Genomic DNA, 19,251 nt, shown 5'->3' with positions numbered 1-19,251 from the left:
AGAACACTCTGCAAAGGAGTGTACACTAGTTAGCACAGGGACTGCAATCTTTTGTGTACACCTGATAGAATGTAAAGAACCTTTTATAGGTGGAACGTGTGTTGTCCACCAGTCACTAGCAGAAAATAAGTGCATAATACTATAAAAGGCATGTTTGCTGAGTAATGGTCGAAACTCCACCTTTTTCTTTCCTGTTCCATTTATGTTTTACTCCCTTTCAGTTATTTGCCCTTCTGTGCTCCTCATCTTTCCTTCTCCATTATTGAACTGTCTCAACTTCTCTCCCTTCTGTCTCTTTTACTTCGTCACTCTAACCCAGGATTGATGTTGGCGGAAGGGTCATTAGTTGTGTGGCCTGTACAAGTAATTGGTTCCCAGTTTTGGTCGAATGCGGACCCAACACCCCATTGTAGCCCTTGACTCTCATAGGGTTGCACTGCAGAGCAGTCCAAGGTTTACTCAAGGGAGGTGGTGTGGGCTAGTAATCATCATGCACGAGCACACAAGAATAACACTCAATAAATGATTGTGCAGTCTGTGCTTTTTCTTTTGATAAAGTAAAAGTACATTTATTGCACACAAACTACTCAATACTATACAACAATTTACAAATATATAAAAGCTGGTGGAATTACTTTTGGGTGACACTGCACAATCATTTTTGCATCTCCCAAGGGGAATGCAAGGAAATGCCTCCTTGGCATGGTTACCCCCTAACCTTTTGCCTTTGCTGATGCTAAGTTTTGATTGAAAGTGTGCTGGGACCCTGCTAACCAGGCCCCAGCACCAGTGTACTTTCCCTAAACTGTACCTTTGCTTCCACAATCGGCACAGTCCTGGCACTTAGATAAGTCCTCTATAAATGGTACCCCTGGTACCAAGGGCCCTGATGCCAGGGAAGGTCTCTAAGGGCTGCTGCATGTCTTATGCCACCCTGGGGACCCCTCACTCAGCACATGCACATTGCCTCACAGCTTGTGTGTGCTGGTGGGGAGAAAATGACTAAGTCGACATGGCACTCCCCTCAGAGTGCCATGCCAACTTAACACTGCCTGTGGCATAGGTAAGTCACCCCTCAAGCAGGCCTTACAGCCCTAAGGCAGAGTGCACTATACCACAGGTGAGGGTATATGTGCATGAGCACTATGCCCCTACAGTGTCTAAGCAAAACCTTAAACATTGTAAGTACAGGGTAGCCATAAGAGTATATGGTCTGGGAGTTGGTCAAATACGAACTCCACAGTTCCATAATGGCTACACTGAAATCTGGAACATTTGGTATCAAACATCTCAGCATGATAAATGCACACAGATGCCAGTGTGCAATTTATTGTAACATGCACCCAGAAGGCACCTTAGAGATGCCCCCCTGAATACCAATCCGACTTCTAGTGTATGCGGACCAGTTCCTGCCAGCCTGCCACAAACCAGACAAGTTGCTGGCCACATGGGTAGAGTGCCTTTGTCACTCTGTGGCCAGGAACAAAGCCTGTACTGGGTGGAGGTGCTTCTCACCTCCCCCTGCAGGAACTGTAACACCTGGCGGTGAGCCTCAAAGGCTCACCCCTTTTGTTACAGCGCCCCGGGGCATCCCAGCTAGCGAAGATGCCTGCCCCTCCGGCCACTGCCCCCACTTTTGGCGTCAAGGCTGGAGGAGATAATGAGAAAAACAAGGAGGAGTCACCCACCAGTCAGGACATCCCCTAGGGTGTCCTGAGCTGAGGTTACCCCTGCCTTTAGAAATCCTCCATCTTAGTTTTGGAGGATTCCCCCAATAGGATTAGGGAAGTGTCCCCCTCTCCTCAGGGAGAGGCACAAAGAGGGTGTAGCCACCCTCCAGGACAGTAGCCATTGGCTACTGCCCTCCAGACCTAAACACACCCCTAAATCTAGTATTTAGAGGCACCCCAGAACCCAGGAAATCAGATTCCTGCAACCTGAACTACAAAGAAGGACTGCTGATCCACAAGCCTGCAGAGACGACGGACGATGACAACTGCTTTGGCCCCAGCCCTACCGGCCTGTTGAAAACCTGCAACCAGCGACGCATCTAACAGGGCCAGCGACCTCTGAAGCCTCAGAGGACTGCCCTGACCCCTAGGACCAAGAAAATCCCGTGAGCAGCGGCTCTGCTCAACAATAGCAACATCTTTGCAACAAAGAAGCAACTTTTAAAGAACTCACTCTTCCTGCTGGAAGCGTGAGACTTCACACTGTGCACCCGATGCCCCCGGCTCGAGATCCAAAGAACCAACACCACAGGGAGGACTCACCGGCGACTGCGACCCCGTGAGTAGCCCGAGACGACCCCCCTGAGCTCCCAAAGCGACGCCTGCAGAGAGAATCCAGAGGCCCCCCCTGACCGTGACTGCCTGTAACAGGGGACCCGACGCCTGGAACCAGCACTGCACCCGCAGCCCCCAGGACCTGAAGGAACCGAAGCTCAGGATAGGAGTGACCCCCCAGGCAACCCTCTGCCTAGCCCAGGTGGGGGCTGTCCCGAGAAGCCCCCACTGTGCCTGCCTGCAATGCTAGAGTGACCCCCGGGTCCCTCCATCGAATACTATCTAAAACCCGACATCTGCTTTGCACACTGCACCCAGCCGCCCCTGTGCCGCTGAGGGTGTGTTTTGTGTGTCTACTTGTGTCCCCCCCAGTGATCTACAAAAACCCCCCTGGTCTGGCCCCCGAGAACGCGGGTACTCACCTGTTGGCAGACTGGAACCGGAGCACCCCTGTTCTCCATAGGCACCTATATGTTTTGGGCACCTCTTTGACCTCTGCACCTGACCGGCCCTGAGCTGCTGGTGCGGTAACTTTGGGGTTGCCATGAACCCCCAAAGGTGGGCTGCCTATGCCCAGGAACTGAGACTTGTAAGTGCTTTACTTACCTGACAAACTAACCATTACATACCTCCTCCAGGAACTGTTGTTTTTTGCAGTGTCCTCTTTTAAAATAGCTTATTGACATTTTAACAAAGACTGTGTATGATATTGCTTGTATTCAAAGTTCCAACTTACTTGTGTGAAGTAACTTGCATTTTATGTGTTTACATCAAATCTTGAACCTGTGGTTCTTAAAATAAAATAAGAAAATATATTTTTCTATATTAAAACCTATTGGCCTGGAGTACGTCTTTGAATGTGTGTTCCTCATTTATTGCCTGTGTGTGTACAACACATTCTTAACACTAACCTGATAATCCTACTGCTCGACCACACTACCACAAAATAGAGCATTAGAATTATCTAATTTTGCCACTTTCTTACCTCTAAGGGGAACACTTGGACTCTGTGCACACTACCTCTTACTTTGAGATAGTATATACAGAGCCAACTTCCTACAGGGAGATATCACCAACAACATACATGGCAGAACATTCACTTGTGGGCTAATACAATATTTGACTGTAACTTAGGAGTGAGAGCACCTGATAGTGGCAATAAAGTACATCTATCTTGATCACTGGTGGCTGTCACACTTGTTACCGAAATAAGCACCAGCAAGGAACATGCCTAAGCAGGGTGGAGTGGTTGGCGTTGCTAGGATTACTGTCAGCATGATCTACGCAGTCTACCCACACCCCTAAACAGTGTAGGTCAAGGTTCATCATAATCCACATTGACTTATCCAACATAAAAATTATGTACTGTTGACACAGTCACTAAAGGACATCACTTGGTGGTTAATCAGAATGTAATACCATCTTTCACTCCTAGAGGGTGTCTTTACATTTTAAAACACATTTAGAATAACATGCTACCATTTTAGCTGTAGTCCCTAAGGGACCTGTAATTACAGTCTTTCACCCCTAGAGGGTGTGCACTATTATAACATTCCTGTTATCACCATTCAGGCCACAAGGATTGTAGCCATGATATGATCTCCGCCCCTAAGAATGCAGTTCCATCACCCTGAAACAAAAGTTTCAGCAGGGACTTGGTTAAAAAACATGTTGGAACCTTTGGGGGGTTATCATGCAAAGTCCCAGCTTACCTAGGGTGGGGACAAAAAAAACCCTTTCTGCAGCTCCCCCTATTCATTTCCTTTCTGGTGGTGGTGACCCCATCTTCCTGGGGCCCCCACAAGCGGAAAACAAGCAATTTTGGGGCCAAACATTTGTGCCTCAAGGTATTATGGGGTGCTCTCTCACAGAGTGTGCATATTTAATTAGATTCCCTATCGCTGTGCTGGGGAGGGCGCGTTGCTGGCAGGATTAGGTTCACTGCCTTGGGGATGCCCGGTCCCACCAGGGCACACCTCAACATAAGGTGAGTTGTTCTCTGTTGGGTAAGTGGCAAATGGAGCCCACCCCTGGCCACTCTTGCCGGCTCCCCTCACAGCCAGCACCTCCACGTGCCGCAGTGGGAGCCAGCCCTTCATTTAGTGTCTGCCCGTTCCCACAGGCAGAAGCAAGAGGTGCTGTGGGTGGATGGGCTGCTTGGAGGACTGCAGCGGCACTCCCCACTCCTTTTTTGGCCATTGAGGGCCCCGGGATGGGGTCTGACCCCGCTCCTCACCGTCACGGAAGCACAATGCCGTGGCCATCTTCATAGGGGACGCGAGTGCGCCCCCTGGCTTGCTTTCACTGTGGGGTCCCAGGAGGGGTTCTGTGACCCCTCTCAGCACCTTCACAGAGTATGCCACATATTCGATGGGAGCATGAAGGCACTCCTCGTCTACTTTTTTGCGGGCCCCAGGAGGGATGTTGTAGAGACGTGACGGTACCCCCCCCCTACCGTGGGCTCCTTTCTTCTCAAGGGCAGCCCCCGAACCCTAGCCCTCCCCGGGGGCACAGAGCAGCAGCGGAGCCCCCACACGCTTCGCTGCTCGCTCCAAAAAGGTCAAAGTTCGCTGACCTTCCGGCAGCCATAACACGGGCCCCCGTGGGTCGTTTGGGAGGATCGTGGTGTCATTTTGCTCCTGATGGCGAGACCTTGCCACCAGGAGCACTTTCTTCAGGCTGCCTGGCCTCAAAGACCCCCAACTTGGTTAGGGAGCCAGCCCCACTGACTACCTGTGCCAGCCTTTCATTTGGGTGCCTTCTTTTCTTCTGGGCAGTGTGCCCTCCTTGCACTAGATCCCAGTCTGTCCCCTTACTGGTCCTCAGGAGGTGTAAGGTGGGCATCTTACCTGGCCCTAGCATGCTTCTCTCTGGCTCTGAAGTCACTCAGAGGCAAAGTCCTTGCCCCAGTGGACAGTCAGGTTTTTTTTCCTTCCAGTTGCCCATGACGCCCAACTTCAATCCCAGTGTCCTGCAAGGAAGCACAGCCAAGAGAGCGAGCTCTCCCCTGTGCAAGACCATTTAAGGAGGGGGGTGGAAGCTGTAGGAGACTAGTTCAGTTTACGGTGTCAACCTATGGTGTGGCACCCTATAATGAGTCCAGGCAACCTTTACTGATAGCAGAAGCTCTCTCTCTAGGGGTAGCTGAGGGGAGCAGGTGAAGCTTGTCTAGGACGAATGCAAAGGACTTGTAATACCACAGTAGTCAGACAGTAACCCACTCACAAGAAAGAACCACACAAGTGTTGCAAAAATAAAGGATTCTTTATTACAGTACTAACTACTAGACTAGCATTGATATAGCTCACGTTGGAGATATCTACACAGAACATATACACACAGAAAAACTAGCAGAAATAGCATAAAATATACATGGCCCTAGGGGGGCCAAACCATTTACTAATTAGGTGGAATGCGAAATAGTGAACCCAACCAAGGTAAGTGTGATAGTTAGCAAGAGCCTGGGAGTAGATGAACCAAAAGGTAAGTGTCCCCAGCGACCAGGTGCAGAGTGGTTACCTACCCAGTTGTCCCACAGACTAACACAGGGAAGTAGTGGTTGGAGTTTGTGTGTTTTAGGGTCCTTCCCATTAGACCCAGAGGAAACCAACACACAAGAGGAAGGTTGGAGAGTGCCCCCACCTGAGGATACCCAGAAGACAGGAGTACCTACAACAAGGGATCTGGATGCAGAGGGGAGAAAGAACTCTCTCTGAAGCCAGTGGAAGCCTTGGATTGTCCAGCTGCTGCTGCAACCTGTAAACCAGGCTGGTAGAACCCAGGGACGGATTCTAGATGTGGAGGACCTGAAAAGGAAGGGGACAGAATTCAGCACCCTCAAAGGTGCCCAGGTGGTGCAGGTGGCAATGCCCAACCTCCTAGAGGTGATGTTCCTGCAAGTCGGTGGAGGACGAAGTCCAGCTGTGGGGGCCAGGAGCTGCAGAAGATCCTAGGAGTCACCTACGAGCTATCCCTGAATGGTGGCTGGATTGCAGGAGGGTCAGTGACCAGCAAGGTCACCAACAAGCACTGGGAAACGCAAGCAGGAGTTAAAGATGTATTTGCAGAGTTTTGGGGACAAACAAGGTCCAGGAGACTCTATCCGAGAAAGGGAGTCAGGGCTGGCCCTGAGCACGCGGGAAGGCCAGCAGAAGACGTTGGACCCCCACAAGTGACCCACTGGCAATGGACACAGGGAGTCACAAGGAGGTATCAGCAGCACAACAAAACAAAGTCCCACGTCACAGGAGGTGTTGGGCAGGGCTTGATTTTTGAGTTAGAGAGTGCTAGAGGATGGGGCTTTTTGGTGTCTGAAGATCTCCTGGAGGAAGAGTCAACAAGCCTTGGTAAGAGCAAGAGTTGTGGTGCACAGGGTTTCTGGTCCAGTGGCAGGGACCCACAGTCTCCCAAGTTGGTCAGAAGATGAGCAGGACCCAGAGGAGGCCACAGACCCACCACTTGTGATGCAGAGCCTTTCAATATCCGTGGGACAGCAGACACCACCAGCTGGTCGACATTGTCTTGAGGTGCCTGGGGATGAAGGGGAGTGACTCCTTCACTCCAAGGGAGATTCCTTTGTGCTTCCAGGTGCAAACAAAGTCCTTGTGATCCTGGAATATGCACAGCCTTAGATGTTGCAGAATTCTTGCAGGATCTGGAGAAACAATGCTGCCATGGGAGCCTTTCCACCAGAAGCAGACGTGTTTTGGTTCCAAAGCAGACCATCAGCTGTTCCAGAGGCCAGGAGCAGATGTCTTGCAGAGAGTTTCTTGTAGAGTCTTGTTAGATGAATCTGAGGACCCACCCTCGGGGGAGCCCTTAAGTAACCCTAAAAGGGAGTTTGTCACTCTCTGAAGTGACCCACCTTTCAGAAGAGTCAGGGACGTCATCTGCCTGTCCCAGCCAGTCAGATGCTCCAAGAGGCCTCTGCCCATCTTGTTTCCAAGATGGCAGAATTAACCAGCCACCTCTGTGCCCCTTCCTAGGGGAGGAGCTGGACAGTGGGGTGGTGACTCCCCTGTCCTTTGTGCAGTTTCAAGCCAGGGCGGGAATCGGGGGTTCTTGAACTGCTGCGAACCGGATAATGCAAGGAGGGCACCAAATGTGCCCTTCAAAGCAGTCTGGTGGTGCTCAGTGGCCACCCTACTCCAGTCCTTAGACACCTGATACACAGGGGGAGGTGGTCACACCTCTCCCTTGCAGGAAATCCTTTGTTCTGCCTTCCTCTGCCTGAGCCAGGCGCACCAGCAGGAGGGCAGAACAGTGTCTGGGGTCAGCAGGACCGTGGGCTGGCAGCCAGACCCCGTAAAGCTGCAGAGGCAGAACTGGGAATCCTCTAAGGAACCACCAGAGCACAGGGATCATGCAACTACAACTGCAACTGTGTAGTTGCATGATTCCAACATGTTTGAGACCAAACATGCCTAGGTTCTGAGAAGCCATTATGTAATTGGACCACTTGTGTTGATCAGTGTCCACAACATACCTTAAGATGGCTTCCCCACGCTTACAAACCCCAGGGAATAGAGTCTGGAGTTTGTAGGGGTACCCTGCTCATGCAAGGGTACCCTGACACTTAGGGACGTGCACCCTGCCCTTGGGCTGAAGGGCCTGCCAGAGGGGTGACTTACAGTGTCTAAGTGCAGTGACTAGGATAGAAGGCAAGCCTTATATCTGTGATGAAAGGGCGCATGCATCATTTCATGCACGCTGCAGTGGAAGGCCTGCAGACACAGTTTGCATGGGCTCCCATGGGTGGCACAATGCATGCTGCAGCCCATGGGTACCCCTGGTGTACCAATGCCCTGGGTACCCAAGTACCATATACTAGGGACTTACATGAGTGCACCAGTTTGCCAATTGTGGGTGAAAAAGTGTACCAGCAACCAAATTTAGGGGAGAGAGCACTGGCTCTGGGGCCCTGGCTAGCAGGATCCTAGTGCACTACAGCCCAAGACATACTGACACCAGGCAAAATAAAGTTGGGGAGATACTACAACCAGAACCCAACTTACTACAGAAATGTCCAGCAGGGCTGCGCCTCAGGCCTATCCAGATGTGCCACATCACTTCACCGTCCCTGTCCCAACCTCCGTGCACAATCTTCTGGGATAGCTCAAAGTAGCATCGTCCAGGAGTTAGTTGCCACATGTGCTCGGAGAGACTCAGCCCCTCCTCCCTGACATTCCTTTCAGGACCGGTTCCTGGCACGGAATGACAGCTGGCTGACTGATGCAAGGCCCTGCTCAGGCAGCTGGACAGAGCAGTAATTGGCCCTAATCCTGAGCTGAGTCACAGAAAGGTGACATTCCTGGATTGTCTATAAGCTGTAGCAATATGCTTTTGTAACCTACTGCATTATTCTTTTTATACAGGTTACAGTGTACATTGGTGCAACTCTGGAGTCTGTGGACCCTAGGGAACTGGAGTTGCGCCCTAGGCCAGCCTTTCCCATTGGCCTTTAATGATGTGTCACTACAGTGAAAACAGCACACTGACTATTCCTCACATGTGTACACTGATCCCATAAGGCTTACTGCAGGTCACCACCTACTCTGAATGGTCCCTCCTGCACCAGGGTACCAAAGCACAGTTCTTGGGCAGCGCACGCCAGGAATCCTCGCTGCGTAGCCCTCACATAGGTGCATACATGATCATGTGTAACTAGCCCTAGGCCTTCTATCCTTGCTGCCTCACAGCAACCTTTGGTTAACAAGAGCGCACCGGCGGTAAACATGTGCAGTCCATTTTACCATAAGTTTCCTGTGGGTAAGTCCCAAACTATGAAGCTCCCTCACAATAAAAAGTCAACAACCAGCGAAAAATCAGGACGGACCAGATAATCAGAACCGTCCTCTCAGCTTTACAGCTGCCTCACTGCATGTCATTTCTTTCAGACACTAACATAAAAATACATATCAGATCTCACCAAAGGGTTATCATTTATTCCTCGATAGTGTGGGGTACTCTGGTGAAGTGGATGTGTCTTTTGTCCAAGGATGGTGCATCATGTGACAGAGTGACAGTACATATGTTACCAGGTTAAACAGTTAACCAAATACAACAATAACATTTTGTTCTTTTTCTACTGCTAACCTGAAAGGCGCAGCTCTCTTGCCTCGGATTTAGACATTATTTTGAAAAGTTATAATAACTTTCCTAGTCTCACCTGTGAGCTCCTCTTCTGGCAATTCCTTCTGCTTCTCTGTTTTCTCCTCCAGAGTCAAAATGCAAAACTCGTAGCCAGCAAATGCCAGTGTGTGCCTATAAGAAAGAGATGATGAGCCAAGATAAGCAGTGGCAGTGGCTTTAACTAGTTCTAGAGAGTGAACAGCTTTTCTGTACGTCTGTGGGAAGGGCATGGGTGTGGTGAAGCTACCAGAGTAGGGTGAGGTAGTAGTAGATTATTGGTGGGGTTTGTGAGGGTTGGGCACCTCTTCTCTTAGCTCTAAATAGGAACTCATATCCATACGCAAGTCAAATGGAGCAGACTAAAATGTAAGCAAAGGAGATTAATGGGGTGGTGCGCATATTGTTCTTGCTACAAAAGGGACTATTGGGTACGCCTGAGGACAGGAAATAGAAAACTTTTCAGTAAAGCAATGCCTGCACATTGCACTTTTATGCTCCAATTGAGCGCCAACAAAATTTCTGCTTTATGGAAATCAAGATAAGGAACATGGGTTAAAGCCTGGGCTACCAGTAATGTATCAGTGTTATATGCACTACTTAATGTGGAAACAATTTAATCCGGAAAATCGGCGGCTGGGACAGAAAAAGATACTGTGGATACTTGGGTCCCCCTTGCCTGGCCACACCATCTTCATAACCGGTTGTATAATTTACAAAGCCATCACGACCAACATCCCCACCTATCTTGCAGCCCACCTGCAGCCAAGGCATCATCAGGCTGCATACTAAAAATTGTGAAAAAGTTACAACAAGACAGCAGGGCTTTTCCACTTAGGCCCCTAGGATTTGGAAAATTCCCATATACATCAGGACGGTGCCAACGCTGCTCCAATTTAGGTAAGAGGAAGATTCACCTCTTTAAAGAACTCTACACCACAAGGTATTAGCTATCCACAACCTAGCAACCTCTCATCACTTGTTGACATTATGATTGGTTTCACTGTCAGTGTTCCTCTGCCTTTTGGGTAGGTTTGGGCTATAGAAATACCATATAAGAACACAGGAGAAAGAGAGAAGCAATCACAAAAGAGACTGCCCTTAGCTTCTCTTTAGTATTACCTTCCTTTACACAAGAGAGGGGAGCCTCGCAGCTACCAAACTCTAAGGGCCATATGTACAAACACTTTTTCCCATAGACACAGAATGGGTAAATACCTTTGCTACATCTGGCCCTAAATGTTATAAAAGTTTCCAAAACACTGGTCTCAATATATACCAACTGTCAGAAATTGGATCTCTAGTTGGCAGTCAGTTTACACCCTGTTCAAGTAGGGACCCTCACTCTAGTCAGGGCAAGAGGGATACCCAAATCGGATAACCCTTGCTCAACCCTTTGGTAGCTTGGCACGAGCAGTCAGGCTTATCTCAGAAGCAATGTGTAAATCATTTGCACATAACACACAGTAATATAGTGAACACACTACAAAAGGACACCACACCAGTGTTAGAAAAATAGCCAATATTTATCTATGTAAAACAAGACCAAACAAGAAAAAAATCCAACATAGAGTAATAAAGATATGAGTTTTGCAAGAATTAACATAAAAATACAGTTCCTTGAAGTCGATAGCTCCATTTGTGAACAACAAATCCAACAGTTCAGGCTGACGGTGGGTACGTGGGCCAGCTACGGTGTGAGGAAAACTTGCAAACAGTACCTTGGAAATGTAGGGTGTTGAGGTCCTCGCATAAGATCCAGAGTGCGTTGTCGCTGGTGTTGATTCCGGAGGTCGGTGCAGGGGTCTTCGGGCCTTTGAAAGTCAAACGTGTTGCAGATCGAACTCTGGACTGATGACGAAGTCAGGAGAGATGGCGTTGATGGCGTCTGGGCTGCAGTGTGAAGCGGGACAAGCGACGTGCGGTGCTTACAGGTCACTCAGGCGCAGGTGCAGGCGGTGACTCAGTGACAGTGTCTGGTGGCGTCTGTGAGTTTAGGGCTGCGGTGTCTCCAGGTCACGGTGCAGGCAGCTTTAGAGTCGTTGCTGAAACTCTGTCGACGGTAGGCCCAAGGAGGCGGTACAACGTGGGGTGGGCTCCGTACGGCGCCCAGGGGTCGTGGTGCAGGCAAGGGTGTCTGTTGACGAAGCTGGCAACGGTGAAACAGTGCTTCGTGTACATCATGAGCGGTGTCCTTAGGTCATGGTGCAGGCAGCGCATCGGTGCCAGCGAAAAGTGTTGTCTTCGGAGTGCGGGCCCACGGGTCATGGTGCAAGCAGCGGCTCGGCGATGGCGTCAGGTGGTGGCAGTGAGACCTGGGTTGCAGTGTGAAGCGGGCACAGCTCTGTGTGGCGTCGTCAGGTCGTGGTGCAGCCACCAGCGTCGTTGACTGCGTTGTGGTGTTTTTTCTTCTGTTGTAGCACAAAACATACAGTTCCCAGTGCTGTAGGCAGATGAACCCGAAATCTTTGACATCCCTGAGACTTCCAACAGGAGGCAAGCTCTACTTCAAACCATTGGAGAAACGTCACAAGCAGGACAAATAGCAAAGTCCAGTCTTTGTCCTTTTTAAGGCAGAAGCAGCAACTGCAGGCCAACTCAGCAAATCAGACAGGAAAGGGGCAGTACTCCTCCTCCAGCTCTTCTCCTTGGCAGAGGTTCCTCTTGATCCAGAAGTGTTCTAAAAGTCTGGGGTTTTGGGTCCACTACTTATACTCATTTCTGCCTGTGAAGTAGGCAAATTAAAAAAAAAAAGTCCCAGTCGTTCACAAGATCCTGCCTTGCCCAAGCCTGGCCCCATACACACTCCAGGGGGTTGGAGACTGCATTGTGCGAGTATAGGCACAGCCCTTTCAGGTGCAGGTGTCAGCTTCTCCCTCCCCACAGCCCAGGAAGACTCATCAGCATATGCAGCACACACCTCAGCTTCCTTTGTGTCACTGTCTAGAGAGAATTCACAAACAATCCAACTGTCAGTCTGACCTAGACGTGGATTCCATAGGCAGACAGAGGCACAGAACATTTAAGCAAGAAAATGCCCACTTTCTAAAAGTGGCATTATCAACAAATCTAAAAAACAACTATACCAAAAGATGTATTTTTGAATTGTGAGTTCAGAGGCCGCAAACTCAATTTCTCTATCTGCTCCCAATAGGAAACTACACTTTAAATATAAATAGATATTTAAAGGCAATCCATATGTTAACCTATGGGAGAGATAGGCCTTGCAATAGTGATAACCGAATCTTGCAGTATTTCCCTATCAGGAAATGTAAAACACACACCAGTACATGTCCTATCTTTTAAATACACTGCACCATGGCCATGGGGCTACTTAGGGCCTACCTTATGGGCGCCTTACATGTACAAAAAGGGAAGGGTTGGGCCATCGACATAGCAGTTCCAAACTGCACACACAGACACTGCAGTGGCAGGTCTGACACATGTTCACAGGGCTACTCATGTGGGTGGCACAGTCAGTGCTGCAGACCCACCAGTAGCATTTGATTTACAGACCCTGGACACACATAGTTCACTTTACTAGGGACTTACTAGTAAATCAATGATCCCAATCATGGATAAACCAATACAATTTACACAGGGAGCACTTGCACTTTAGCACTGATCTGCAGTGGTAAAGTGTGCAGAGAAAATAAACCAGCAAAAACAGATCTGAAAAAATAGGAGGTTCAAGGCAAAAAGTTTGGGGATAACCCTGCAAAAAAGGGCCATTTCCAACACCAACTCGGAAAGAGATCTGCATCCATGTAAAACAGTGCAACCCTTGCATCACACAGATATATTAGTAGGATCCTCAACCACTAGTACCACACCAGTGCCATGCTTTATCATTGGATCCTCAACCACTACCTTGGTGTAGTAAGTGTGGGCGGGACCATTACATTCAACTTCCTTCCACTTGGAGCGATAAGGTAAATATGATGTTTTCTTCCTCTCTAGTGTGTGAGTACAGGGATCGCCCCACCCCCACTAACTCAGGGAGCCTGAATTTTTAAGGGTTATATAAATGTCACAGACATGACGTATGACTTGATTTACACTAGCGTGTGCATGCTTAACACTATTGGCTATTTATTATTTTTTCATGTGAATTATTTTTTCATGTGTGTGTTTATGTGCAAATATTTGTTGAGTCTATCGTCCGTGAAAACTCATTTGACTGCATGCTTTGTTTTGCACACCAGAACTGCAGCGTGCATATGAATGAGACAACTACATTAACAGTGGCAGTAATTACTCCTTAAAACGTTTTTGTGTTTTTCTGGTTCAGAGACCATTGATTGGAAAAGGTCCCATATGATCGGTATAATTGAATGCTTCCTGTTTAGCGCACTGTGTAGACCAGCATTAGGAACTGGTACATATTATAATCTGTAGAATTTCTATTGATGTAGTCGGTACTGAAGAAAGCCTGCTGACCAAGAGTGGCACTTGAGTTAGGCTGAAACACGCCAACCTTACTGAAATATAGATGTTAGGGGTCATTGCACCCTTTATACATCACACTGTTTTTAACCCAGCTAAAAGACCTTATTAATAAACAAGAAGTAGGATCCTGAAGGATTTTTTTTTAACTTGCACTTAGGTTTTAGTAAGAGCTCTGCTTACAAACTGTGTTGAGCCCACCTATTCACACTAGGTGAAGTGGGTGAGGATCCAATGATGAAGCATGCCACTTGTGGTACTAGTGGGTGAGGATCCCACTAATATATTTCCACGTGATGCAAGGGTCGCACTGTTTTACCTGGGTGCAGATCCCTTTCAACATTGGTATATAGTGAGACTAGTAAGTTGGAAACTCTTATAACATTTATAGTTTGCTAGCTGCGAGGCTCCCCTTTCTTGTGTAAAATATAGAAATACCATATACATACTCTACGAGGTGCTTATCGAACAGTGATGCTGACCCGATCAAAACACAACCAGTCAGCAACATGACTCTGTGAGTTAAAGTTTACATCTGTTTTTTGCTATACAGGAGTGTTGAGATTTCTTTAAAAAAACATCTACTTGTCAAACGGAGGAGATGCTATAAAGGAGGAGTGATGTGACCTCCTTTGTAGCATCTCTGGGAGGATATGTGTTCTAGCAGCTAGAGCGGCTGACTCTGAACCTGGGAAAACAGGATCAGATTCTGGCCTCGGCTCAATATCCTATTATGATGAAATCACTTACATTCCATTGCCTACAAAAAGTGTACATCTAATTCTCATGTAAAGAGCTCCAGTGGTCTCGGGCCAAGTTTTCATTATATAAAACTGAAAAAAGCTATCAATTTGTCCTGTAAAAAACAATTATTCACTTGTCCCATTTGGATTTATCCGGTGAATGAATTTATTGAGAAAAACTGATTTATTGCTATCAAAAATGAGTGTTGAGTGTTGAGAGGAACTAGTCACTTTGAAAATACTTTGGTTACTAAAATTGCAGCAGAAATATAGGCCTTTTTTCGTCTTGACTGTTTTCAACTAGATACATCCACAGATACACTAGATTATAGGGTCTGAAGTGGGTGATGCAAGATTGCATGTATCCGTATAAAATCAGGGAGCATTTTGTGTGTATTAATGTTAGTCACAAAATGTTACATTTTGGAAATGTTTTCCTCATTTTACTTGGAAATCAGTGTCAGTAATGCAGGGTGAGCTTGGAGCTCACATTTATTTCCTTAAACCACTTGCCCAAACATTAAATAGTTTTTACATAAATGAACCATTTATGTTTTTAACTGGAACACCTTATGTATTAAAATATTAGTGCCTTGCTTTTGCAGTAGAGGCCTCTTGTAAGGTAGTGTCCCTTGTAAGGTTCACAAAATAAACAAGATGGTTTATTCACGTTGACCAGGAACAATATCTCATAGGTTGGTTAATATGAATCCATGCCTAGTAGGAATTCCATACCTCTGGCTGTGATCTGCAGCACACAAATTCGAGGTCAATAAAGAGCTGCATTATATTTTGCCATTATTATAATTGTTAGGGTTACGCACCGGTTCTGAGCAGCGTAGATGCTGGCCAGCTTCAGAGATATTTCAATAAATGCGTTGTCATCCTGATGGAGAAATAAGAGAAATAAGACATTCTAGTTAGGACACAGATATTATGCATCAGTCATCCATTATAGAAAGTTCTGCAGCATTATATCTTTCCACACTTGCACATTCTGACATCAGGTGGCAGAATCTGCGAAATTATAGAGAGAAGGTAATTAATTAATGTAATTAAAGGACAGAATACTGAAGCCTGCACAGCTGAGCCACAGATGTCTATTGGAAGGCACTACAGTAAGACCACTGCCATTTCAACAAACGTGTACAGTTTTAGGTTCCAGTGAAAGACTGTAAATGAAGGGAAGGAACTTCTGAGCATTAGCTCCAGATGAGATTGAAAGCAATTTCCTACACCATTATGGAAAGTATTATACGCTTTTAGGTGTGGGATATTGTGTGATGGGATGCTTCCAACTTCTGGAAAAAAAAACTGTGACAGGAAAATGATAGGGCATGCATGGGCTCCTGGTAGTGTTTCATTTGAAAAAGACATAGGCCCTCATTACAACATGGGCGGAAAATGCCGCTTACCGGCGTGCAGAAGACCGCCAACACACTGCTGCGGCCGTGGAATTCCGCCACAGGTATTACGACCCACAGCTCCGAATCCGCCATAATACAGACACCCACACAAGTCCGCCACACAAAAGGTCAGTAATAAACTGGCGAAAACAAAACCTTCACCATCACGCCAACAGGAATACGCCCACACAATCACGACCCTCGAATCCACGCGGCGGTCTTTCAACCTCGGTACTCCATTGACGGTACACACCGCTGCACTCAAAATACACACACATTTACAAAACTCAACCACATTGGACAAATCGAAATACACACACCTGATACACATACACACACCACTCCCACACACCGCTTCCAATATAAAAAAAACACACCCACATCACCCACAAACCCTTACTACCAAAAATTCTGAAAGAAGGCCAGAGAGAGACACCACCAGAAACAACAGTAGCATCCAGAGACACACAACATCATCACTCACACAACAGCCACAACACATCCCCTCACACATCCCCTCACACATCACAACACACACCACATCATGGCACCACAACAACACCCCAGGTTCTCTGAGGAGGAGCTCAGGGTCATGGTGGAGGAAATCGTCCGGGTAGAGCCACAGCTATTTGGATCACAGGTGCAGCACACCTCCATTGCTAGGAAGATGGAGCTATGGCGCAGAATCGTCGACAGAGTCAACACAGTGGGACAGCATCCAAGAACACGGGATGACAGGAAGAGGTGGAACGACCTACGGGGGAAGGTGCGTTCCGTGGTCTCAAGACACCAGATTGCAGTACAGAGGACTGGCGGTGGACCCCCACCTCCTCCCCCACAACTAAAAACATGGGAGGAGCAAGTTTTGGCAATACTGCATCCTGAGGGCCTCGCAGGAGTAGCAGGAGGAATGGACTCTGGTAATTCAATTCTTAATTATTACATCCCCCACCCTACCTGCATGCCATCACATACCCCCACCCACCCCCTCACCTCCATCACTCCAACACCTCACATATGTCCCACTATCACAACCCACCCATCCCAACACCAAACCCTGCATGCAACACCAAAGCAGAGACACCCATCACCAAAGCATGTCCGCTACAGATACCCACACAGACCCCAAACCAAATATCACACAAGGACCTAGACAAGAATGCAAGCACTGGAGTACAGGGTCACTCACCCATTGCACACAATGGCACACACAGATGCAATAATCATGCCTTTACACCCCTGCAGGACCCCTACCCAACGTCACCGGACAGGAGGTTCCAGACATATCCCGTCCCCCCACAGAAGAGGCCCACAGTGATGACAGCATCTCTTCACAACTGGATCAAGATGACCAGCCCGGCCCATCTGGGACCTCGGGACAGTCGGTTCCCCTGACACTGGCACAAGCCACCACAGGGCCTCCCCCCTCAGGAAACACCAGCACAGCACCCACCCAGCGGGCCCATCCCTCTGTCCCCAGGACACGTGAAGCAGCAGTGTGTTCACCACTACAGGGAACCTAGGCAAACCCACTACCCCAAGAAAATCATGGACCTGGGGGCAGTGGCAGTGGGCACACGGTTCAGGGGACAGAGGATCAGGAAAACAGGGGAACTGGGAGGACAGCTGTGCGACAGGGGGAGGACAGGCCCAGGGAACCCACTCTCCACGAGGCCATCTCCAACATCATGGGAGCGTACCATAATTTCCAGGAGACGATGGCAACGGTACTGGCCAACTTTCAGGAGACCCAGCGGCTGCAGGAAGAACACTATCTGGGGATCAGGGAGGAACTGAAGTCCAGTAACACCACCCTGGTCCCCATTGTAGGGGTGCTGAAGGACCTTGTCAACACCAGGAGGGACACTGTGGCACAACAAGGGGCCCCTGACACTAGCCTGGATGATGAACAGCCCCCCACCTCCACCGGTGCTAGTGGACAGGAGGCACCGCCACAGAACCTCGACACCAGCACCCCACCCCCTGCAGATGAAGAGCCACCCCACAAACGGTCCCTGAGATCAAGGAACAAGACAGAGAACATTGCCAAGACCCCCGCCAGGAAATGAGATCCCCCTGAATGTCACACTTCTGTCCCACTTTGTCACCCTGTCCATCCTTCAACTGCCCTTGCTCCACTTCCTATGCCCCTTTGGACAATGCACCTGTGAAACAAATAGACTGGACTCTGCCATGGACATTCCTCCACCATCACCCCTGCCCATTTTACAACCCCCTCCACTTATTTGCACAGAAATAAACACACATCAATCACAAAACAATTTGGAGTCAGTCTGTGCTTTCACTAATGTGTAATTGAAATAACTATAGAATACAGCAATGTCAATTTAATTATACACATACAGATGAAACACAGCTGTAGGTCTGGAGGAAATATAGCAGAGGGCACAAAGTGGGACCCACATCTGTTAAATGGAAAGTCAATGTGACAAGTCAGGGTCCATACAGTGGGTGAAAATGACAGACTTCTGATAGCTCAAACGATAGGGAGGGAAAACGATGTAGCTGCGCATGTGTTTCAGCAGGGCAGACAACACTCTGGACAGCATGTTAGAGAACATTGTCTGGGACATCCCTGATGCAATGGCCACTGTTGCTTGAAAAGACCCACTTGCCAGGAAATGGAGTACTGACAGGACCTGCACTAGAGGGGGTATCCCTGTGGGATAGCGGATAGCTGACATCAGGTCTGGCTCCAACTGGGCACACAGTTCATGGATTGTTGCACAATCAAGTCTGTATGTGACTATTGTGTGTCTCTCTCCCATTGTCAACAGATCCACCAGTGGTCTGTACACCAGAGGATGCTGCCATCCCATCACCTGCCCCAGCGGACGTGCCCTAGGGAGGAGAACAGTGAACAGAGAGTCAGCCTACACTGAGGTATCACAATTTGTCATTTGCACACATTTATTAATTCGCAATGTGCCTGTTACTGTGTGTATGCAAGGCCTAGATAGGTGTGACACAATTATTATTAATGACATGTGGCCCCCTGAAATGGCGGCTGCAGGACCTGTAAGGTGGGACAAGGGGATATACGGTAACTGCGCTGGCGTTGTACACCATCGCAGTAGGCGGTCGAAGACCGCAGCGCAATCCTGCATTGTTTAACATTGGACCCTATGGGTCAGAGAAGCCAATGACGATGCACGCCGGCGGTGACGGTATGCACTGCCGCGGAGGTGATCGCCATTTTCTGTCTGTTCACTCACTTGATAC

The 19,251-nt window shown here is 48.4% G+C and overlaps 1 protein-coding gene across 6 annotated transcripts in view; it reads right to left on the bottom strand.

Moving 5' to 3' along the window:
* Nucleotides 1–19,251, bottom strand: part of TTC19 (tetratricopeptide repeat domain 19) — a 108,449-nt gene that overhangs the window by 18,741 nt on the left and 70,457 nt on the right. For all 6 annotated transcript variants that reach the window (XM_069226306.1, XM_069226302.1, XM_069226305.1 and 3 more), the window contains 2 exons: nt 15,427–15,488; nt 9,454–9,548 (listed from right to left, as the gene is read on the bottom strand). In XM_069226306.1, the coding sequence (XP_069082407.1) occupies nt 9,454–9,548; nt 15,427–15,488 (157 nt within the window). The remainder of the gene's footprint in view (nt 1–9,453; nt 9,549–15,426; nt 15,489–19,251) is intronic.

Source organism: Pleurodeles waltl, chromosome 3_1, assembly GCF_031143425.1.
Source record: "Pleurodeles waltl isolate 20211129_DDA chromosome 3_1, aPleWal1.hap1.20221129, whole genome shotgun sequence".
Classification (NCBI taxonomy): domain Eukaryota; kingdom Metazoa; phylum Chordata; class Amphibia; order Caudata; family Salamandridae; genus Pleurodeles; species Pleurodeles waltl.
Note: the sequence above shows the minus strand (reverse complement) of the source record. Positions and strands in the feature narration are given on the sequence as shown.